This window comes from Bombina bombina, chromosome 2 (assembly GCF_027579735.1).
Source record: "Bombina bombina isolate aBomBom1 chromosome 2, aBomBom1.pri, whole genome shotgun sequence".
In the NCBI taxonomy this organism is placed as follows: domain Eukaryota; kingdom Metazoa; phylum Chordata; class Amphibia; order Anura; family Bombinatoridae; genus Bombina; species Bombina bombina.
This window is the reverse complement of record NC_069500.1, coordinates 858,467,944-858,492,508: the sequence shown is the minus strand read 5'-3', so window position 1 is coordinate 858,492,508 and position 24,565 is coordinate 858,467,944. Positions and strand designations below refer to the sequence as shown.

General features: G+C 36.6%; 1 protein-coding gene across 1 annotated transcript in view; it reads left to right on the top strand.

The window, feature by feature from the left end:
* The first annotated feature begins 3,947 nt into the window (after window positions 1-3,947).
* Window positions 3,948-24,565, top strand: part of LOC128647338 (uncharacterized) — a 78,917-nt gene continuing 58,299 nt past the window's right edge. Inside the window, exon 1 of the mRNA XM_053700122.1 lies at window positions 3,948-4,447. Within this exon, the coding sequence (XP_053556097.1) occupies window positions 4,109-4,447 (339 nt within the window). The 5' untranslated portion in view covers window positions 3,948-4,108. The remainder of the gene's footprint in view (window positions 4,448-24,565) is intronic.

Sequence of the window (24,565 nt, the reverse complement as noted above, 5' to 3'; positions counted from 1 at the left end):
ATTCTTGATTTGCAGTTTTATATATTTTGTTCACCACTAGAGGTCCACTTAAAAATGTTCATCATAATTTATCCAAGTCTTCTTAAATGTATGTGCTACATATGTAACGAATTTATCTTCCAACATATGCAACAGATTAAGGGAAATTAATCATTAAAAAAACACCTACTAAGGTTTACTTTCATGTTATGTTGCAATAAGTAAAGTTCAAAACATATATCATAAAGAATGCATATTATTGCATTATAAATTCAATCTACAAGCTGAAGAAAATACACATATAATTAAAAAAGTCAAAATAAAGTAAGAGACAAGTAATGTAATTAATATAAAACATATCAACTATAACAATAGTCTGAGTGTGTGTGTGCATATGTGCGTGCTTCTGTGTGTATGTGAGTGGGCGTATGTGTATAAGTGTCTGGAAGTGTGTGTATGTGTGTATGCGCATGTGCGTGCTTCTGTGTGTGTGAGTGGGCGTATGTGTGTAAGTGTATGTAAATGTGAGTGTATGTGAGGGTGTGTGATTGTATGTGACTGTAAGAGTGTGTGTGTGAGTATGTGTATGAGTGTGTGTGTATGTGAGTGTGTGTGTGAGTAAGTGTATGTAAATGTGAGTGTATGTGACTGTAAGAGTGTGAGTATGTGTATGAGTGTATGTGAGTAAGTGTCTGTAAATGTGAGTGTTTGTGAGGGTGTGTGACTGTAAGAGTGTGAGTATGTGTATGAGTGTATGTGATTAAGTGTATGTAAATGTGAGTGTTTGTGAGGGTGTGTGATTGTATGTGACTGTAAGAGTGTGCGTGTGAGTAAGTATATGTAAATGTGAGTGTATGTGAGGGTGTGTGACTGTAAGAGTGTGAGTATGTGTATGAGTGTATGTGAGTGTGTGTGAGTAAGTGTATGTAAATGTGAGTGTATGTGAGGGTGTGTGACTGTAAGAGTGTGAGTATGTGTATGAGTGTATGTGAGTGTGTGTGAGTAAGTGTATGTAAATGTGAGTGTTTGTGAGGGTGTGTGATTGTATGTGACTGTAAGAGTGTGTGTGTGAGTATGTGTATGAGTAAGTGTATGTAAATGTGAGTGTGTGTAACTGTGTCTGTGTGTGTGTATGTTTATGAGTGTGTCTGTATGTGTATAAGTGTGTGTGTGTGAGTATGTAAGAGTGTGTGTGTTTCTCTACAATACAAAATAACAAAAGCCCATTAGATAATTATATGACATCTCATAGACTTCTATCCCAACTACAGAGCACTCTGCTACCTCCTAAAGGAGGCACCATTCTAATCTAAGCACACGCTATCCCTATTATAGAATTGCCACTAAATCTAAATATTATAGTATAAGTCTAATAACACATAGGAAGAGACCTTGGAAGATTGAAGAGAATGCATTTTTCCAAGTCGTCTCATTTATCTAGTGAAGAATGTTGCTTTGGCTAATCATACCACCACATAGCAAATACTCCTGCCCCCCCCCAAGATATCAATAAGAATATCTCTTGAAACACAACCTAGATGTCCATATAAGCACTAGCGAATGGACGGATAACTGACGTAGATGCCAACTAACCAAATGGTTGAAGATCCTATGGTATAAACTGCAGTAAACTTTTTATGGCTATCTTATGTCCCAGGAGACACGGCGGCAATCACAGGGAATGAGGGGACTCTGGGAACAGTCAAATGTCATTGTCACTTTAAAATGTCCTACAAAGCAGACCTCTTGTATATCATAATGAATTTGTTAAAAGTGCAATAACTAACTGCAATAAAAGGACACATGCTGGTAGAATCACAGAGCTCTTGACAAATAGCGAGAGAAGCAAAATATTGAAATATAGTTTTAAAAGTGAAAATATAATCAGATCTGTGACGTAAATGAAAAGTTTCACAAACGTAACTCAATTAAAAGCAAATTCTTTCCCAACAAAGGAAAAATGCCCGAACACATATATATGTACATAAAGGACTCCACCCTAGTTAGATCTGTGAATTGCACAGCCGTCTGCACAAACTTATCCAGCACATCACTGAACTTTCATTATTTCTCTTTTTTTAGCAATACAACTACATTTTCCGAAAACAAAAACACACACAATCTGTGCTATAGTTTTCCTGCAGTCTTAAATCTATTGTTTTACAGATTCCTCTAAATAAAGATGAAATATAAATTCAGCCCACAATAAAAATGCAATACCCATACTCAAGCCTTAACCTAATAAACTAAGAATGTACTTTAATATGGGTTCATATATAAAGGCATGTATAGGTATACAAAGCTTTAATGTTTTAGCTAGGTTTTTTTACCCAATAAATTCCTTGCATAGTTTAAGTTTTAAAACAAGTTATAAAAATGGGAACTTGGATAAGGGGGTTATTTAGGTTATGAACAATAATTAGTTACCAACGACTAATACAGATATATATATATATATATATATATATATATAAGGACAAAGACAGAAAGTTTGGGGGAGGGGGGTTAAGGGCTTAATGTTTCTAAAGTCTAAATGTGTGATTATGTAATTAACCTATCAGGAAGTTGTGTTGCCTTTAAATAGGTGTAGGTGGATATCATGACTTAGGCTTCTGATGACGGTGTAAGCCGAAACGCGTCAAGCCCTTTGTCTTACACTTGCAAGTGTGTTTTTATCCTGTGTCCATGCTGTAAATGCCCTAAATAAAGTGTATTTTTGAATATTCCTGAAGCACCGCATATCATAGTTTTTATGAAGGCTGAAAATATGTCTATTCTATAAATGGGGTTAAAGCCCTGTATATATCTACACAGAAATTAGTGACCCAAAGAATCTTAACCCTTTTAAAATACCAATTACTTATTCAGAAAAGGTAAAATATATGAAATGGCAAGTTTGGCACCAATTTGTTTGCCATAAAGAATGTTGGGACAGGCTTATAACATGTCTATCCTATGATGGGTTCACGCCTTGTATATATACACACATAAATGAGTGGCACAAAGGATTTTAACCCTTTTATATCAGTTACTTATTCAAAACAATCAAAAGTATGCCATGTTTGCCATCTGTTTATTGCAATATAAGATGATTTTTTTTATATAAAATGTAAGTTTGTTTAGGTTTTTGGAAAGTGTATTATTTTATTGAAAATAAAAATAATGCTAGATATTTTGTTTATAAATCTTTATTTTGAAAATTGCAATCAGTTGCAGAATAAGAAGCTGACTGAATAAGAATCCAACTTCAGCTTTCCTTTTCTGAAAGGGCCAGTAAACATAGAAAATAATGTTATATAATTCTGCACATAGTGCAGAATTATATAACATTATATTAGTGCTAGCTTTATGTCATCTAATATTCCCTGTGAACTTTTATTTAAAAAGAGTGTTTTCCAGATCCGCTCTCTGTGCTCTACTGAGCACTTCTGTTTTTTATCTCAGCGCATCTGGCCAGCTGTCTAGTCACAGCCCGACCCTACCGCGCCATTACACTCTGTGCATCTTGCTCCTGCTCTGTCTGACAGCGGGAGCGAGCTGCACTGAGTGTAATGGCGCGGTCGGGCCGGGCTGTGACAAGACAGCTGGCCAGATGCGCTGAGATAAAAAACAGAACCGCTTAGTAGAGCACAGAGAGCGGGTCTGGAAAACACTCTTTTTTAATAAAAGTTCACAGGGACTATTAGATGACATAAAGCTAGCACTAATATAATGTTATATAATTATGCACTATGTGCAGAATTATATAACATTATTTTCTATGTTTACTGGCCCTTTAATGTTCATTCACAGTGGTTACCATTATAAGTGACAATCAGCATAAACCAATAAAGCTGCAAAATGTTTAGTTTTCAGAATGATTGTCTATATAGGTTGTTTGTTACATTAAAGTTGATTTAAAAAAAAAAAGGAAAAAAAAAAAGCATTGAGTGAAGGTCACATGTTTCCTGATTAGAGTGGAGCTCCAATCAACAGCTAGACTCCTGTGAGTAGGATAGGACCTATATGTTATTCTTGCTACTGTCACCGACACGTGCATTCCGGATACAGTAAGTAGTGTGAGGGATAAGAAGTCCAAAGTGTCAGAGCTGCATTATAAGGAAACCACGCTGTGACTGTTGCAGTAGATATGTTCGTTTCTTCTGCGCACATGTTTTACCTGACCGCGGCCATCTGTAGGACCCAGAGACACTACATCCATTGGTCCTTAGCAAGTCGTAAGTTTTCTGCGTACAGCTCTAGTAAAACTGGTCGGAATAATAGAAACATCCCACCAAGTATGGATAAGCTGGAGGATGAAGAGCTAGTGTTTCCAGAATTTGTTGCACAGGGAAAGGAAGAAGAGAGCGTTGACTATGAACTGCGATTACAAAAGACGTGTGAGGAGCGCATCCGTGTGGAGCAGCTAGAGAGAACGAAGGTGGAAGTAGTTGGTGCTGAGTTGTATCATCAGACCTTGCAACAGCAGGTAAAACTAATCTACTAATACTGCAGACTGTAAGATAAATTATACTCTGTATTGTATGCAGCTCATCTAGGCACAGATGAATTTGCCACTGCCCCTTTCAGTTTTAAATCAATTTTTTTTCTCAATTAATAGCCCTGGTTTGTGAGCAGTGATTAAAAAGTAATCACAAAATGAACAACGATTAACCCTGTTTTTATCCTCTCTTCTTTTTTTGCATTGTAGTAAGGCTTTTATGTAAATTAAAATGTTATAATTTACAGTGTGAACGCTATAGGCAATTGCTTAAATGGGTAAAACGTCCCTAAATTTATTGATTTATTTATTTCTATTTGGAGATATATTTTTAAAAGGCACATTAATGTAGCAAGTTTTCAAATTAGTTTAGGTATTTTATTGTTAAAGTGGTGGTAAACTCTCCCCTTTTTAAAAACAGATCCAGAATGTTAGTGATATTTTAGATGGAGTTTAATTCATCAGTGCTCAATTGATTAATTCAATTCCATATAAAAAAATATCACTAACATTCCGGATCTGTTTTTATAAAGGGGAGAGATTACCATCACTTTAAGGTTAATTTCTGATTTGTTTTACGTCCCTTTAACATCTGCAATAAGGGCTTTTATTTTTTTAATCCTTTTAGCTAATTCAGGGCTTGTGAATTTTGTCTAAAATCTAGGAGCTAGCCCATAAATCTACGAGCCAGACATTTTTGGCTGGCCACAAGTTTATATGTATATATTATCTTTCTATTTAAACCTGGGTCACAAAAAGGGACACGATTTTCCTAGCTGGGACCTGCTTTTTCACGACTGCAGGACGGAGGTGTCCTGTCCTGAAAGACTTGGGATCTTTGTATTAACAAAAAGGTCTTGACTTTAATACATATTTTTGTTACCCCCAGAATAAAACAACTTTAATAGTAGTATTGTATGTACATTCTTTTGTTTGACTTCATGTTTCCTCATACAGAGATATAAGATGAATATTTTTTATTAGTTACAATGGTCAGAAAACTATTGTAAATGTTACTTATTTTTATTATTATAAATATATAAATAAAAAAAAAAAAAAAAAAAAAAAATATATATATATATATATATATATATACACACACACACACGTGGCCCTCGCTTTACACCGTTTCAGAATAACAACCTTTTTTTCCCAGTCATGTGACTGCTATTGAAAAGCATTGAGAAGCAGTACATTTATTAAAATAGCCAGTAGGTGGAGCTGTCCGCTTGTGTTGCAGCAAAGACAAGCAAGCTGAAATTAATCAGTTTAACCAGACCTGAGCTATCGAGCAGATTTCAAAGGAACAAGATCACCCTGTCTATAAATCAGTCCAGATTGGAATGCATAGAAAGAACTGTTTGCAGAAAAATGCAAGTGAAGTCTGTGTTGTGTGATTATTTTATTATTTTTATAATGCTGTTTAGCAAATGGTTTTTGTTTATTTAACTTAGTTTATATATTCTGTGTTGTGTGATTATTTTATTAGGTTTATAATGCTGTTTAGCATTTAAAGTTCATTTCAAAGCTTTAAAAATAATGTATTGGGTGTTACTTATGACAATTTTGAGAGGAGCCTGGAACCTATCTCCCTCACTTCCCATTGACTTACATTATAAACTGGGTTTCAATTTACAACGGTTTCGATTTACAACCATTCCTTCTGGAACCTAACCCCGGCGTAAACTGAGGGCTACCTGTGTATATATATATATATATATATATATATATATATATATATATATATATATATATATATATATATATATATATATTTCTAACAAAGCGCCAACAAATTCCGTAACGCTGTCCATGGGTAAAAAAGATAAAAGTACAATACAATATTTTTTAGAGACAGAACAAAATTTATCAAACAGACTTGCATCTTCTAGTAACTTACAAGCTTAAAGGGGCATTAAACACTAAGGGCTAGATTATAAATGGAACACTATTTTATATCACGTCCGTAAATGGGCAAATTCACCCGTTTATGGGCGTGCGATAACCAGCCATTACAAGTGGCTTTTTATTGCTACTGCAAGCTTGCGGTAGCAATTAGCGCTCATAAAATTAACCAGAGATCAGATCTCTGGTTAATTTTCGAAAAGTGCCCCAATTGGCTCCAAAATAGAGGGTGTTTTAGTTTTTTATGGGAAAAAAATGTAGCATTTTTTTTTTTCATAAAAAAAACTACTGCACAAAGCAGTTTTCAGGAGTTAAAAGTGGCATATCTTACAAGCCTGTAACCCACAAATTGAGGCCTTTCAACAAAGTCCATTAATGGCCTTTTTAAGAGTTAGAAATTTAAACGATCAAGAAATATTAACAAATCAAAAGATAAGTTGTTTCCTCTGAAAGGGCTGTTTGAGTTGTCACTCCTTTATTAGGGGAGATAGTTTAACAAATCCCAGCAGGGGCAACAAGTATAAAATCAAATAATTTTTTACATGTGAGACTACACCTGTTGTTTATCTTATCAAGTGTTCATGTTCCTTGGTGTATGTAGGAGAGACAATAAATAAGGTCGGGCTGTATGAGTCAGCATAGATCCAACATTAGGCGGGGTGACATTCAGGCTCCAGTGTAACTTCATTTTTTACAGGCAGGACCCCAGCTTCACTGGCAAATTATAGATCACATGAAACCTCCCTGGGGAGGGGGTGATCGAGAGAGGATACTTCAAGGGACAGTTCACCCAAAAACTTTCTCCCCTTTAAATTATTCCCAATGATCCTTTTTACCTGCTAGAGTGTATTAAATTGGTTGCAAGTAGCTCCTTTACTCATATTTCAGCATTTGAAATAGCTGATTTAGCTTGTGGTTTCCCAACCTATACTGAAAGTTTTGATACTTGCGTATATGCTATTGACAAGCCTAAGTAAACACAGCCAGCAGAAGAGATTACACCCTCAGTGGGGGGCATGATAGTTAAGTAATAAAATGATAATTTTCCATTGTTCTCTCTATGTATTGAGCTTTGGTATGCCAGACAAATATAAGATAAGGAAGCAAGTCTGTGTACATAAAAGTGATAACATAATGAGATCTGATATTACCTGAAGCTCAACCCATTGTAATAGGCTGTGGTTTCAAAGCACAATACCAGCTACTTCAGATACACAAATAAACCTGAAAATGCAATTTCTCAAATATTTTATACTCTGCAGTTGGTATAACAAGTCATTTAAAATACATTTATGGAAAAACAATTTTACAGTGTACTGTCCCTTTTAAAGGGACACTGAACCCAATTTTTTTCTTTCGTGATTCAGATAGAGCATGACATTTTAAGCAACTTTCTAATTTACTCCTATTATCAAATTTTCTTTATTCTCTTGGTATCTTAATTTGAAATGCAAGAATGTAAGTTTAGATGCCGGCCCATTTTTGGTGAACAACCTGGGTTGTTCTTGCTGATTGGTGGAAAAATTCATCCATGAATAAAAAAGTGCTGTCCAGAGTTCTGAACTAATAAAAAAAAGCTTAGATGCCTTCTTTTTCAAATAAAGATAGCAATAGAACGATGAAAAATTGATAATAGGAGTAAATTAGAAAGTTGATTCAAATTGCGTGCTCTATCTGAATCACAAAATTTATTTTTGGGTTCAGTGTCCCTTTTAAACAACAAGAATTATTCTGGATACATGAAATAGTTACCATGGTTCCAAAAGGCCTCAATAGGGAATTTGACTGACTGTTCAATTTTCTTATGATTGTCCTCTGTTAAAATTATTTGTAACAAGGAGAAAGTAAAAAAGCTATTGCTGTATAGTTAAAGTGAAGGTAAACTTTGGTGAATGAAAGCCTGTTTTTTAAAAATACTATTAAAAACAGGGGCACTTTCATCAAAGTTTACAAATCAGCCGTTTTGATTAAAACGTACCTTTTTTTTTTTTTTTTTTTTTTTTTTTCCCACAGCCAGAGCAGCTTCCCCCTCCTGGAAATCCTCTCGTCACACGTCGGCAATGACTAATCCGGCTCCCTCCAGGGTGGTTATTGCCTGAGGCCATGCTGTGATTGGTATTAGACGGATTAGTCATTGCTGACGTGTGAAGAGAGGATTTCCAGGAGGGGGAAGCTGCTCTGGCTGTGAAAAGAAAAAAAAGGTACGTTTTTAATCAAAACGGCTGATTTTGTAAACTTTGATGAATGAAAGTGCCCCTGTTTTTAATAGTATTTGTAAAAAAAAAAAAAAATGGGGTTTCATTCATCAAAGTTTACCTTCACTTTAATCTGTATATAGCACATCTGCTGTATTTTTAATTATTTCATAAGGTGCTACATAGTAACGGAAGAAAAGTAAGGAATATATAAAATATTTGAATATAAAGTTTAAGATAATGTAATGTGTAGTTTTAGCCACAGGGAGGCGTTAATATGTGAGGATTTTGTGCACAGATGTGTTGAAAAAAGCTTGCAACTTTCTGTATAAATGAGCCAAAGTGGCAATGATTGAGGGTGTTTGAGCCTGAAACGTTGCATTATTGTCTTTTAAAATGTCCTAATAAAGGAAGCCCAAAGCTTCTGTGCAATGCGAATGCGAGGTAATACCTTCTAACTTGTAATACAAGCGCACTCGCTAATGTGCGCTCGTACTACTAAGTTGAGCGCAAATATCGCTTTTGCAGAAGTGATATTTTGCCCTTAAAGGGACAGTAAACCTTAAAAATAATGTGTGTGTGTGTGTCTTAATGGGCTAAGGGGTTAACTAAAACAATACAATTATTTTTCGTTGTTAATGCTTGCCCCTCCTTCCTCACACTTAGGTCCTTGTGCAGATCTAGTCCACTCCAAACTATCTATTCAATGAACTTCTTGAAAATTAGTATGGGTTGATTCTGTGTACATAGATTTGCATGGGAGCAATGGCATTAAACTTTCATGATTCAGAAAGTACATGCAATTTTCCAATTGACTTCTCTCATCTAATTTGCTTTGTACTCTTGGGGGCCCATTTATCAAAGGGCTTGCGGACCTGATCCGACACTGCGGATCAGGTCCGCAAGACCTCGCTAAATGCGGAGAGCAATACGCTCTCCACATTTAACATTGCACCAGCAGCTCACAAGAGCTGCTGGTGCAACGCCGCCCCCTGCTGACTCGCGGCCAATCGGCCGCCAGCAGGGAGCTGTCAATCAACCCGATCGTATTCGATCGGGTTGATTTCCGGCGGTTCCTGTCCGCCTGCTCAGAGCAGGCGGACAGGGTTATGAAGCAGCGGTCTTTAGACCGCTGCTTCATAACTTGTGTTTCTGGCGAGTCTGAAGACTCGCCAGAAACACGGCCCTTCAAGCTCCATACGGAGCTTGATAAATGGGCCTGTAGGTATCCATTGTTGAAAAGCCTGAAGGTAGGCTCAGAAGCAATACTGTGAGCTAGCTACTTATCACTTTCTCACCCAATTTATTCAGCTAGGCCCTAGTAGAGCATTGCCCTCATTCAACAAATGATTCCAAAAGAATGAAGCAAATCTGATAATAGAAGTAAATCTGAACATTGTATGCTCTATCTGAAACCCAAAAGTTATCTTTTATGATTATGTCCCTTTTAAAGTGATGGTAAATCCTAGCATTTCTGAAATGCTAGAATTTACCATTGGAACAAATAAAGGGGACTTTCATTCATGAAATATAAAATACTTCATGCTGAAAGCTCCTTTATTTGTTCCAAGCAATCACCTTCACTGAGCTGTTAAGGCAGCCCACTGGCAGAACACTATTTTTGCTATCTGGCAGAGAGGTGATGTTTCCACCTCTTAGCCAATAGCCGTGCAGGAAATCCGTCTTGGCGCCGCATATTGCGAATGTCCAGCTGTCCTCAGTGGCCTCTTCCTCTGCGTCACAACCTTCAGTCTCAAGTTCCATTTTTTTCATCGGGATTTAAAATCGTGGAACTTAATGGCTTGGAGATTGAATGCAATAGTTTTAAGGTAAAGAGGTTTTTCTAACTATGAAATTTTGGTTCAGGCACATAAACCTGTTACAACAAAGATTTAACACAAGGTATAAAAGGCTTTTATTTCCTGCTGTATGCAACATGTGTTCATTTGGCACTCTTAGATCTCTTAGAATACTACTTTTTCTTCAGGGTGGTTTGGATAAGGGATTTTCCACTAGTTCTTTTAAGTCCCATATCTCTGCTCTTTCTCAAGAAGATTGCTAAATTTCTGGATATTCAGGCCTTAGTCAGGATTAAGCCTGTGATTAAACCAATTTCTCCTCCGTGGAATCTTAATTTGTTTTCCAGAGTTTTGCTGGTCCTTTGGTTTAAACCTATGCATGTTTTGGATATTTAGCTTTTGCCCTGGAAGGTCTGGTTTCTCTTTTTTTTTTTTTTTTTTAAATTCTGCCAAAATAATTTCTGATTTGTCTGCTCTTTGTTGTGAGCATCCTTATTTTGCTTTTCTTCATAAGGTAGTTTTGAGAACTTTTTGCCTAAGATGGTTTTTAGAGCTGCAACAACTAATCGGCATAATCGGTAATAATCGATTATGAAAATAGTTGTCAACGAATCTCATAATCGATTAGTTGGTTTGCAATTAGTTGGTCTGTGCATGACACCAGCTGGTTCACTTCAATGAGCTCCTGCACATGGTATTGTGTTTTATGGTTATGCCCTTAGCCTAAAGGACATCTACAGACGCTTACTCTTTACTTTTTCAGGACACTATAAGTTTCTTTTTAAGTTTACAACTACTCCAGGCTTATGTGCCACCCAGAAATAATAGGAGTCATAATTTGGATTGTTTATATTAAATCAAGTGATTTGGGACTTTGCTTTGCATTATATACTGCTGAGCGTGTTATCTACACCTAGCCCTAGAGTGATGGCATTTGTTATATGAATTGATGTCAGTATTACCTGTTTACACAATTATTAGTGGATTGCTTGCTATTGCTGATTATATGTACTGTATAGATAAATGGGTAAGGCTGTGTCCTTTTAGATATATATATATATATATATATATATATATATATATATATATATATATATATATATATATATATATATATATATATATATATATATATATATATATATATATATATATATATATATATATATATAATCTCTTTAGCCCTTTTGCCTTTTTTTTTTTATTTTTAATAAATTGGAATATGTACCAAATTCAACCTCCTGTAAGTATATATCTGTTATTTTAAGAGTGGACTAGATATTTTTCCCCCTAACCTTATAGATGGTTATTTACCATTGCATATAGATATTCAGGATATTTTGATGTCAGAATGAAGTTCAGGCTTACTTTATTAAGAAGCCCCTTGCATTGGTAAGAGCTAACAAAGATACATAGCCCACCTTGGCGAAATTGGCAAAACCCTACATATACATCCCAGGCACCTCAACACCAGTGCCTCTTCTGCTGCAGGCAAAATAGCTTGTAAAAATAGCCAGCCTCAGCCAGTAGCATGTGGACAAGTTGACATTTTTGCATTTCAATGCAAAGTTTCTGAAAGCGTGAATAACAGAATTTTATAAACAGTGGTATTCTCCCTCTTACTAGTTCTACCTCTTTTCAACCAGTTTGTGGTTTTTGTTTTGCTTCACTATAAAAATTTGTTATGCTGCTTAAAAAATTGGACAAACAGTTATGCTAATGTAAATTTTTTTTTTTATCCGATTCATCGAAAAAATAATCGGCCGATTAATCGATTATGAAAATAATCGTTATTTTATATATATATATACATACATACATACATACATACATACATACATACACACACACACACACACACACACACACACACACACACACACACACACACGTGGCCCTCGTTTTACAACGGTTCAATTTACACCGTTTCAGAATAACAACCTTTTTTTCCAGTTATGTGACTGCTATTGAAAAGCATTGAGAAGCAGTGCATTTATTAAAATAGCCAGTAGGTGGAGCTGTTCCGCTTGTGTTGCTGCAGAGCAAGCTGAAATTAATCAGTTTAACCAGACCTGAGCTATCGAGCAGATTTCAAAGGAACAAGATCTTCCTGTCTATAAATCAGTCCAGATTGGAATGCATAGAAAGAAATGTTTTGCAGAAAAAATTCAAGTGAAGTCTGTGTTGTGTGATTATTTAATTAGGTTTATAATGCTGTTTATCAAATGTTTTTGTTCATTTAACTTAGTTTAATTATATATTCTGTGTTGTGTGATTATTTCAAAGCTTTAAAAATAATGTATTAGGTGTTACTTATGACAATTTTGAGAGGGGCCTGGAACCTATCTCCCTCACTTCCTATTGACTTACATTATAAACTGGGTTTCAATTTACAACCATTCCTTCTGGAACCTAACACCGGCGTAAACTTATATATATATATATATATATATATATATATATATCCCGGGACATGCAGTTTTTGGTGCCGGGCATGTGTTTTTTTTTATTTTTACATTTAGCCCTGCTGCGGGCAAGCAGGGCTTAAGCTTTTTTCTTTTCTTCTTCTGCGCTATTAGGACTAGGAGCGGTGTTACAAATATTCAGTGCGATATATGTAATAGGCACACAGCCAATTTTAGCTAATTAAGTAATTATGACAAATGGAACAACAACGGTGATATCGCATTTTTATTTCTTTAGGGGTAAACTGATATGTGGTAGTAACTTTTTGCATGTCTAAGTAGTTCCAGTAAAATAGACATACTAGTAGTTATTGATCCCAGCCCTCTCCGTGATGTCACAGACTGGCTCCTACACACTGACACTCGAGCCTTCCTCCATATGGCTTCTATGCCCTAACCTAGCCCAGCAGGGGATACTTGAGGTGATGAGCTTGCCCTGAGCGGGTAATATACCAGGGGGCTGTTCACCGCATTGATGGAACGCTCTGCGCGCTACAATGGGCCTGTGCTTGTACAAGGGATGATCTCCCGACTCTACTTCTAACCTGGCTCTGCATATGGATTCTTGTTACACCGGATGTTTTTGAAGCAGCTGCTTAGCATGTCTTATGGTACTTTGTGCTCTGATTGCTAAGTAATAGAACACAAAGTACCATACAAACATGCTCAGCGGCAGCTTCAAAAACACCCGGTGTATATGTAAAAGATGATAGATTTGTGATCTTTTCTTGGGTATGCGCTGTACATTTTACTACACACTGTAATGGGCACAACTTGCGCTTTCTGCACAGGACAATGCGTTGTGTTTCCACACTCTACACCATGAGCTGTAATCCACGGCTTCAAGAAACTGGTGAATAGATTCAATTTTAGTTCTTCAAATCATGGGTTGCGACATGTATTCTGTTTGCAAGATGACTGCCTTCTTCTGATGGAAAGTTTAGACATGCAATCTACATACAGTTTAGTAGAATCCAGCAGTAGCTTAACTCAGACAAATTCCACAGCAGAGATTTGTGAATCCTTCAAGCTTTATTGTTGCAAGAGAGAGAATTCTGAAGTTTTAGAAGTGGTAATTGCCAGGTAAAAAGAATTTGCCTCTACAAAGCTATTCGCAGAAAGTTCTAGCAAACTTTACACACACAAAGTGAAACTAATTTACACACACAAAGTGAAACAAAAATGGAGGCAGGAAGTGACTTCAAAAAGGTCAGAGGTAGAACAGAGAATATATATTAAATTGAATACAATAATAAAGCATAACACTAGAGGGAGCACAAGAACTAAAATAGCACTTAAAGATGTACATATAATTATATGGACAGAACACTCCCCGTCTGGTATCTGTAGATACCACTATATAAATCAAACAATAAACAAAAAATGTTGATTGAAGCCTCTTTATCCATGAGACCTGCAAGACAAAGAAAGAGAGAAAACATACAAAATGCAATTGCAAACATAAGTCCATGTTTTCACATGATAAATCTTGATTAGTAGCAGGGCTGACACTGTCCCCTGTAGTCTTCAACCAGCTGTGTTATCACAGTCCTTGTGAGATTGAATTAGTACTAGTTCTGTAATTGGCCTTGTGAAGGTTTTTACAACACCTTCTCTTGATACTTTTACTTCTACTTTAAGTATTTTTCCATCATCACTTGGTATAACTTTAACAATAAGACCTAATGGCCATTCGTTTTGATGAACAAGTTTGTCCTTCAATAAGACCAGATCTCCAACGTGAATGTTTGGTCTGCTTATCTGCCATTTGTGACGACTTTGTAATGTAACAAGATACTCTTGTCTCCATCTGCTCCAAAATGAATTGGCAAGATGCTGAACATGTTTCCATTGTCGTTTGTAAAGATCTTTGGTGTTAAATTGTTCTAAAGGAACTACATCTACCCCAATCTTCTGAGTAAGAAGAGTAGCAGGTGTCAATAAAACTGGAAACTCTGGATCTGAAGAAACGGGTACCAACGGTTGAGCATTAATTATAGCCATTTCTTCAGATAGGAATGTTACCAAGACTTCATGAGTGAGTTGATTTGACCTTGAGTCAAACAATATAGAATCCAGAATGCGTCTTGCAATACCAATCATCCTTTCCCAAGGTCCGCCCATGTGAGAAGCATGAGGAGGATTGAATATCCATGTACAACCATTATTACTTAGATAGTTTTCTATGTGATTAGTATTAATTTGTAGTTCATTGCATGCTCCCAATAAAGTTTGTTCCACAATCAGAACTTAGTTGCTTAGCAGGTCCTCTGATAGAGAAAAATCTTCGCAGGGCATTGATGAAGCTTGAGGTAGCCATAGATTCAATCACCTCAATATGTACGGCACGAATGCTCAAACATGTGAACAGAACAGCCCATCTCTTGTTAGCTTGTCCTCCTCTTGTTTTACGTATAATTACTGACCATGGGCCAAAAACATCCAGAACATGTGTGAAAGGAGGTTCATTACTTGTCCTTTCAACTGGTAAGTCTGCCATCTGTTCTTGATATTTTCCCCTTAATCTTTGACATTTAACACACTTGTGGAGTATAGTAGTGATACGTTGTTTTACACCAGTGATCCACAGTCCTGCTGACCTTATTGCCCCTTAAGTAAAATGTCTACTTTTATGTTTGACTTTCTCGTGGTAGTGTCGAATGAGCAGTGTAGCAACATAGTGATGACCAGGGATAATTAATGGGTTTTGTTTGTTCCCAAATTAGCATATTTTACACGACCACCAATTCTCAGTAAATTATCTTCATCAATAATTGGATTCAATTTCCAAAGTGGACTGTCCTTGGGAAGATCAACTTTCTTACTTATACACTTGATTTCTTTTTAGTACACTTCCTGTTGCACACAACGAATGATAATATTCTCTGCAAAATTTAGTTCATTTGCAGTTGGGTTTTTTCTACATAGGTGCCATCCATGACAATCTTCAGGTTCTCCAGAAGTTTGGTGTTGGAAACAATGAATAATGTGAATCAAATGTGCAATGGTGCATATGAGTGATGTCCATTTTGAAAAACGTTCAAAGCGAAATGTGCAATGGTGCATATGAGTGATGTCCATTTTGAAAAACGTTCAAAGCGGTATGAGCCAAGACAATTTCCATTGGTAACACTGGTGACAAGTGTTGTAGTTTGAGGATGGATCTCTTGATCAGATTCAGGATCTACAAGCTCAAATGTAGTACTGGCTGATGTTGTATCTGTAGAGTGTAACAAGAATGGTGGTCCTGTCAACCATGTAGATTTCATGAATTGTGCTGAAGTTAACGACCTGGTTGCAAGATCTGCAGGATTTTTGTCAGTAGGGACGTAAATGCCATTGCTCTGGTTTTGTTGATGATCTGATGCGTTCTACTCTGTTATTCACATATACATAGAATCTTCTGCTTAGGTTGTTTATGTATCCCAACACCACTCTGCTGTCTGTGTAGAAGTTAACAGCATCAGGTTTGATGTCTATCTCACTTAGTATAAGATCAGCTATTTTGACTGCTAAAACAGCTGCACATAATTCAAGTCTAGGAATTGTGTGTTAAGGCCTAGGTGCCAACTTAGCCTTGCCGAGAATAAATCCTACATGTGGTTTTCCTTCAATGTCTGTCACTTTTAGGTAGGCCACTGCTGCAATAGCTTCTGTAGATGCATCTGAGAAGATGTAGATCTCTGTTACGGTAGCTGTTGATAGAGATATAGAAGCATAACACTGTGGAATACAGAGCTTTTCAAGAGTCTTCAAAGAATCCTTCCACTTTTCCCACATCTGACGTTTCTCTATAGGTAGTAAAGTATCCCAGGTCTTTGATTCTGATGAAAGCTGTCTAAGCAGAGACTTTACTTGTATAGTCACTGGATCTACAAACCCCAGTGGGTCATAAAGACTGTTAATAATTGATAAAACACCACGTCTAGTGTATGGCTTTTCATCAGTAGAAACTTTGAAAACAAATTCATCACTTGATATGTTCCAATGTAGACCAAGACTTTGTTGTACAGGTGGTGTATCTGTACCTAGATCTAAGTCTTTGAGGTCCATTGCATGGTCTGCTGGAGGAAAGGCTTTCAACACCTTGCTGCTGTTTGAGACTATTTTATGAAACCTTAGGTTTGCTACAGATAGCATCCTTTGTGTTCTTTTAAGCAGATCAATGGCTTCTTCATCTGTTGGTACAGACTTGATTCCATCATCCACATAGAAGTCTCTTTCTACATATTGTCTGGCATCTGTTCCATATTCCATTTCACCTTCTTGAGCTGTTCTTCTCAGTCCATATATTGCCACTGCAGGTGATGGACTGTTGCCGAAGACATACACTCTCATGCGATAATCTATTATCTCAGCACTAGTATCATTGTTGCGATGCCACAAAAACCTGAGGTAATTCCTATTGTCTTCTCGAACAATGAAACAATAGAACATCTGTTGTATGTCAGCCATGAATGCTACAGGTTCTTTCCGGAACCTGATCAATACTCCTAAGAGACTGTTAGTAAGGTTAGGTCCAGTAAGAAGAACACTATTGAGTGACATGCCTTCATACTGTGCACTTGAATCAAACACAACCCTTATTTGACCTGGTTTGCGTGGATGATACACGCCAAATGAAGGAAGATACCAACATTCTTCACACTTTTTTTTTTTTTAATGGAGGAGCTCGCTCTGCATGCTTATTTTCAAATATCTTCTGCATGAAAGATACAAAGTGTTCCATTATCTTTGGATCTTTCTCTAGAGTATGTTGTAAGGAAGAAAGTCTAGAGAGTGCTTGAACTCTGTTGTTAGGTAACCTTTGTCTTGGATTGTGAAATGGCAGAGGGGCTACCCAACTGTTTGAGTCATCCTTGTAAAACTCTTTGTCCATAAAAGGGACACTCAAGTCAAAATTAAACTTCATGATTCAGATAGAGCATGTTATTTTAAACAACTTTCCAATTTACTTACCATTAACAAAATGTGCACAGTCTTTTTATATTTACACTTTTTGAGTCACCAGCTCCTACTGAGCATGTGCAAGAATTCACAACATATACGTATATGCATTTGTGATTGGCTGATGGCTGTCACATGATACAGGGGGAGTGGAAATAGACATACCTTTGCAATATATTTAACAAAAATCTACAACTCATTTGAAGTTCAGACTAAGTGCTTTTGCATTTTCATCTTATCATGCATTTGTTGATTATGCAAATGTACAGTGTTGACTGGTCCTTTAACTTGAGAAATTCTTTATCTTCGATAGAAGGAGCTAGTTTATTGTCATGCTGTGTTGTGCAGAACACTGTACTTCCAATGTTTTTAATCATCTGATAAGAGAGTAACCATATCATCTTGACTGGCATAGTATGAATGTTCATAGATTCCAGGTCTCTCCTTAACATGGTAGTGATTTGGGCATGGCTCAAAGTAAGATGGACGTCCATTAATTAACACATTAGTTTTCAAGTAGTTAGTAATATCTGTTCTGTAGATCTTTCATATACAGGCATCTCCAACTATTACCCAGCCAAGGTCAAGTCTCTGAGCGTATGGAGAATTATGAGGTCCATTACATTGCTGGCGTACCTTGTGTATTCTTAGAATGTCTCTACCAAGTGAAAGCAATATCTGGGCATTCTTCTCTAGAGCTGGTATGCAACTAGCTATGTGTTTCATGTGAGGATGGTAATGTGCTATTTCTGGCATAGGAATCTCATCCCTGTTATCTGGTATTTGATTGCATTCAATAAGTGTAGGTAAAGGCAGCTGTATACCATCTGTAATGGAAGCTATTATGAAATCACTAGCTCTTCTTCCTTTTGTTTCAAACTGACCTGCACATGTACCAAGGGTGTAAGCTGAAGGATTACCATTTACGTTGAATATGTTGAAGAATTCAGTTCTAGCCAGTGATCTATTACTTTGATCATCCAGAATTGCATACATTCTTACTGATTTATCAGGCTCTCCCTTAGGATACACTTTGACAAGACCTATTTTAGAGCAGGACCTTCCACTAAGTCCTTCACCGCATATTTCAGTACATTTTGAAGCAACAGTTGTTTTGTTTGTTGTCTCTAATGCTTTCTCCCCGCCATGCTTTTCAGCAGGGGCAATACTTTCAAGTTGAAGGGAACTTGAAGACTCTGGGTGGAGAGCAAACACATGTCTGTCACTATTGCATTCTGAACATATAATATTGGCTTTACAGTTTCTAGAAAGATGATCTGTTGAAGCACAGCACCTGAAGCATAGTCCATAATTCTTAAGGAGCTCTATGCGTTCTTGCAAAGGTTTTTCTCTAAAGCTACAACATTTCTTAAGTGGGTGAGGCTTCTTGTGCAATGGGCATTCTTGAATTAAATTTTTTAATTTCTCACTTTGCATTCCCTGACTGGAAAGTGCAACATCTGTCTTTTGGACAAACACTGATTTCTTTGAGTTCTTGAATCTTGAAGTTTCTTTCTCATGTTCTGGAGAAGTCACTGCCCACTGATTTAATTTGGTTAAAGAGAAACTTGGATCATTTCTTGTCTTTGCTATGTCTTGGATGAACTTACTGAAAAGGTAAAAGGGAGGGAATTATACATTATTTTCTTGCTTGTATCTTGATCCTTGTGTTGCCCATTTATCTTGAAGAGCATGAGGTAACTTCTCCACAATTGGATTCACACCTTGTGCAGTATCAAGATAACTCAGTCCTGATATACATGGATCTGCTTTAGCTGCTTCTAGTTCCAGCAGAAGATCACTTAACTCTTGTAGCTTGCGATTGCCCCTAACTGTGACTTTTTTAAATTTTTGTATTTTCTTTAAAAGGGCATTTTCAATTACTTCTGGACTACCATAAGTCTGATCCAAACATTCCCAAACCATTTTTAAACCTGCAAGTGGGTTGCCTACATGGACAGCTCTGAGCCTCTTTACACGTTCTGCAGATTCAGCACCTAACCACTTTACCAGCAGATCAAGCTCTTCTCTAGCAGATATACCTAAATCTTCAACAGCAGTCTTGAATGTAGACTTCCGAGACCTGTAGTTCTCTGGCAGATCATCAAATTTTGTAAGACTTGTATTAGTAAGCTCACGTCGAATCATATACCTTGCAAACTCAGACACCTCTAACCTTTCAGTCTTTGTTACTGGAGGTGCCTGAAGATCACTTGGGCAACAGGAATTGAATGCTGAGGGATAGTATGGGTTCGCAGATACATTTAATCCAGCTGAAGCCTTTTCTTTCACTGATCTTAATGGAGGTGACGGTGATGGGCCCCCTACTTGTTTGTTTACAAGAGGTTGTGTGATTTGTGCATTGACACCTGAGCTGCTTATCCGCTGAATTGCATCTGTTCTGGATGGAGCAATTGGATCGCTATTGAGATGTATATAATTTGTGGTAGGGTGCACATCATTCCAACCTCTGTCTTTATGAGCATTGCCTCCTTCCTTCTCCTCCTCAAAGGAGTAGTAGTGTTTTCTATTCTAGTTAAGAACATAATCGCATGCTCGCTTCTCTTGGTTGTCTGATGCCACCAGACTGATAGGATATTCTAGGAGTTCTTCTGTATTGACTGTCTCAAGTACCTTTAATCTTGCCATGGCGACAGCTACTTCTTTTTCATTTTGCAGGATTTCTAAATCTATTTCATTTTTCGCTGCTTCTAATTCTTTTTCCTTCTCCTGTTTTGCTGCCTCCATTTTCAGTGTTGCTTCTTTTTTGCTAAAAGAGGCGCGCACCATTGCAGCTTCTGCACGTGCTTTGATAATGGTGGAGCTTATAGATGAAGAGGAAGTACTTCTAGATTTAGCAGAGCGAATTGTTGAAGCAGCACGCATTAATCTGGATTCTAGCAAGTCTGCATCCTGCTTTCAACTGTTGCTAATGTGCTTTGCACTCGTTTCTTGCGCTGCGCTGTAGATTAGATTCATTAAACTGGGTTTGAATTTGCACAGTTTCCTCAACATTAGTTTTTGATAGCAGATTAAAATATTTGCGTGACAACCTTTCATAATTTTCATAACAAGCATTAAGTCTGTCAGCAATCTTGTTTAACTGTTGTCTGTCATCAGAAATTTCATTTGCTAAAGACAAACATTTTCTAACCTTATACCACATTTCATCCAATGCATCCACTAATTCATCTTTCTCAGCTTGATAACTTTGTATGACTTTCTCAGTGGGTTTTATTGTACGCTGTGGTCTAATGTTCTGCTCTTTCTCCTGGGACAGTGTAGCTTGTATTGCAAGTTCCTTTTCAGACATTTTAAGTAACTAGATTAGAGATATTTTAACTGCAGTCATAAATTTCTCTGAGGAAACTGACAGTTTATACAAAAGTTCAGTGTACACTTCTCAGCTGCAGATTATCTTGTGTGAGACAGTGCAAATGCTTAATGGAATCTTCCTTGTTAAATGCAGAAACATTTACTGAGCTGCGTGCAGCAAGCAATGCAGCTTTTCATTTATATAAAGTCCTTTAGTTACACACTGAGCTGTGTGCAGCTTCTCATGTATATAAAGTCCTTTAGTTACAAACTGATCTATGTTCAGTTTAACAAACATGGGTCTTTTTATTGAAGATTAGTAACTCTGAAGGTATTCTTTTTACTATTCTGTTTTCATCTACTGTTTGCAAGATGACTGCCTTCTGATGGACAGTTTAGATATGCAATCTACTTACAGTTTAGTAGAATCCAACAGTAGCTTAACTCAGACAAATTCCACAGCAGAGATTTGTGAATCCTTCAAGCTTTATTGTTGCAAAAGAGAGAATTCTGAAGTTTTAGAAGTGGTAATTACCAGGTAAAAAGAATTTGCCTCTACAAAGCTATTGGCAGAAAGTTCTAGCAAACTTTACACACACAAAGTGAAACTAATTTACACACACAAAGTGAAACTAAAATGGAGGCAGGAAGTGACTTCAAAAAGGTCAGAGGTAGAACAGAGAATATACATTAAATTGAATACAATAATAAAACATAACACTAGAGGGAGCACAAGCACTTAAAGATGTACATATAATTATATGGACAGAACAACGTGCATGCACAAATATTTTTAAAAAGTGTGGACCTTAGTAGAAATGCTGTTCATTGCAATCCGCTTAGACTTACTACTTACCACGTAATCATTGCAGTCATTTGGTTTGTGACATTATAGGTCCTTTAACCTGATAGGAACGAGTCTCAGCTATAATGGTGGGAGCATAGAACATATTAGTGGTGTTATGATGTTCAGCATAAAGTTATTACCTTTCATTAGAAGTAAACATTTAATTAACTCAGACAAGTTCGGGCACCTGCTGTGCAGGGTAAGTTTTTTTTGTTTTGCTTTATTACGGTCCGCTCTTCTGCAGAAAACTATGTATACCTCGTATACAATGATTTTTGTTGCTGCCAGGATTCCCTGTAGAAATCCTTAATTGCTTTATAGCTGAATATAGCTGTCATAAAGTAAACCATTATTTTGGGCAACATCATGAAGAAATGGGTGAAGTTTTCAATGTTCAACATTTTCATCTGGGCCAAATGATAAAATGAAATGGTACATTGCTTTTGTTCTCATTTATGTTTTTGTGTATTGCTTCAACACCGTTTATCATTTTATTGATTAAATTATTTAGAAGTTCATGTGCACATATTGGAGTCAATTCATGTAAACTGATTCTGTAGACATGGTGACATCTTAAAAGGACCTAATTACATCTAATGCACTCTTTAATTAAAACATTTAACTAGTGCATTACTAATGCTTGCTAACTGGTTATGCAAACAAGGGACAAGTAGATTAAGATCCGCTTTAGTCCCTTGGACAAGTAGTTTTTTAAAAAAATTCCCACACCCCTGATATATGTATGTATGTAATGTATGTATGTATGTATGTATGTATGTATGTATGTATATATATTTTTTTTTTTTTTTTTTTTGCGCATGCGTACATGAGCTTCATCAGAGGTGATGAGTTCTAGGTGAGTGTAGACATATGCAACAAGGCAGCCAATAGAAAACCAGTAATGGTTTAATCAAAACAAACACCTAACAAGAGGTGGTGTTAAAGGCTGTAATGTCATATACTGGCCCCAATACCTAGTTTATATTTAAAGCATACATCGGAAAGCAATATGCAACCTATATGTAATATACTACAGAGTTAAATGATTTAAGACAACTAATAAAATAATACAAAGTGTAAACAACATAACAATCAGCATCTTATTACAAAATAAAATAAAAACAATAAAGTACATTAAAAAAACTTTGGAAACATAAAATCCTGATCGCCTATAAAGTTAACCAGCAGTGTCTGGAGTGTAGCATTGTAAATTACATGAGCCCAGGCGACTAGATAATGGACAATTCTCAAATGAAAAGAACACAATAGTGCCAAAAATGGACACTATCGCAGAGATTTAGAGTTTTGCGTTAGAAGGGGTGCGTTAGCTACGCGTCTTTTTTTTTCTAACACACGCTGTTTTTAACGATGGTATTACAAGTTTCAAAACAAGCTCCTAACGCGTATATTTTATACGCATAATCATGCCCGCGTTAGACAGTCTCCCATAGAGATCAATGAGAAATACGCACTGCTTGGTCATATGACCTATACCACATAATGCACAATAAAAACAAAATGAAAATGTAATAACAATCACAAAACATAGCACACATGCATTACACATTCACAAGCGGGGAAATTAAACATTACACTAAACGAGGAATACACATATACCTTACGATCCGGAAACACGGAACAAAACAACACGAAAAAATAATTTCACACTCATACACAAGCAAAACACTTGCATTCAACATTACGGAATATTAGTACAAACAAACATTTACAACACTTCACAAATACGACACCATCACAAATCAACATTTACATTTACACATAATACTATTGGACAATGTCATGGAAAACAATCACTATAACATCATCGCATTCTACACATTCCACAAATACTAACTCAATATGAGCATGATGAAACAGTGTTTTTACACTGAGAAACGCGTTGCTTTGTTTTACCTATTCCAATAAATTTGAAATATTTTTAACTCTTCATATGCTGCCTTATCACTTTTTGTGAACTTCCTATTTGAATTTATCCTGGATTATCGGCACCATCTGAGGGCGGATTGCACCCCCCTGACCTATCCACACTACTCTGGCCTGCACTGATCCACTATCCATTTGGTTTCTCTGGACTCTCCCTGGTGAGACGAGGATTCCGCTGACTACATATCCATTTGGTCTGCCGGACGACTAGTGGTTCCGGATTGCTTGTACTGCACATCAGTGCTCTACACTCTATGAGTAAGATTCCTTATGCTTGTGTGTGCTTTTTCCAAAGTTATATTGAATTGCACTATGTGGCACACTCCATTTCACTTTTTATAGATCAATATGAGCATGTGCAAATTCACACAACTAATACACATTGCACACATACTAATTACTAACAAAGCACACCTGAACACAATTTACAAGGCAAACCGGTACATCATTAATCATTTACACAGGGTATATAAGCACGACACAAGCATGGCTTCTTTGACTGTGTTGCTGGTGGGTTTTTGGAGATTTGAGATTTAGTGCGTTATTGTGAGAGTTAGTGCGAGTTAGTGTTTGGGAGTGTTAGTGTGAGAGTGAGTTAGTGTTATTGGGAGTGAGTTAGTGTTATTGTGCGAGTTAGTTAGTGGTAGTGTGAGTTAGTGGTAGTGTGAGTTAGTTGGTTGTAGTGTGAG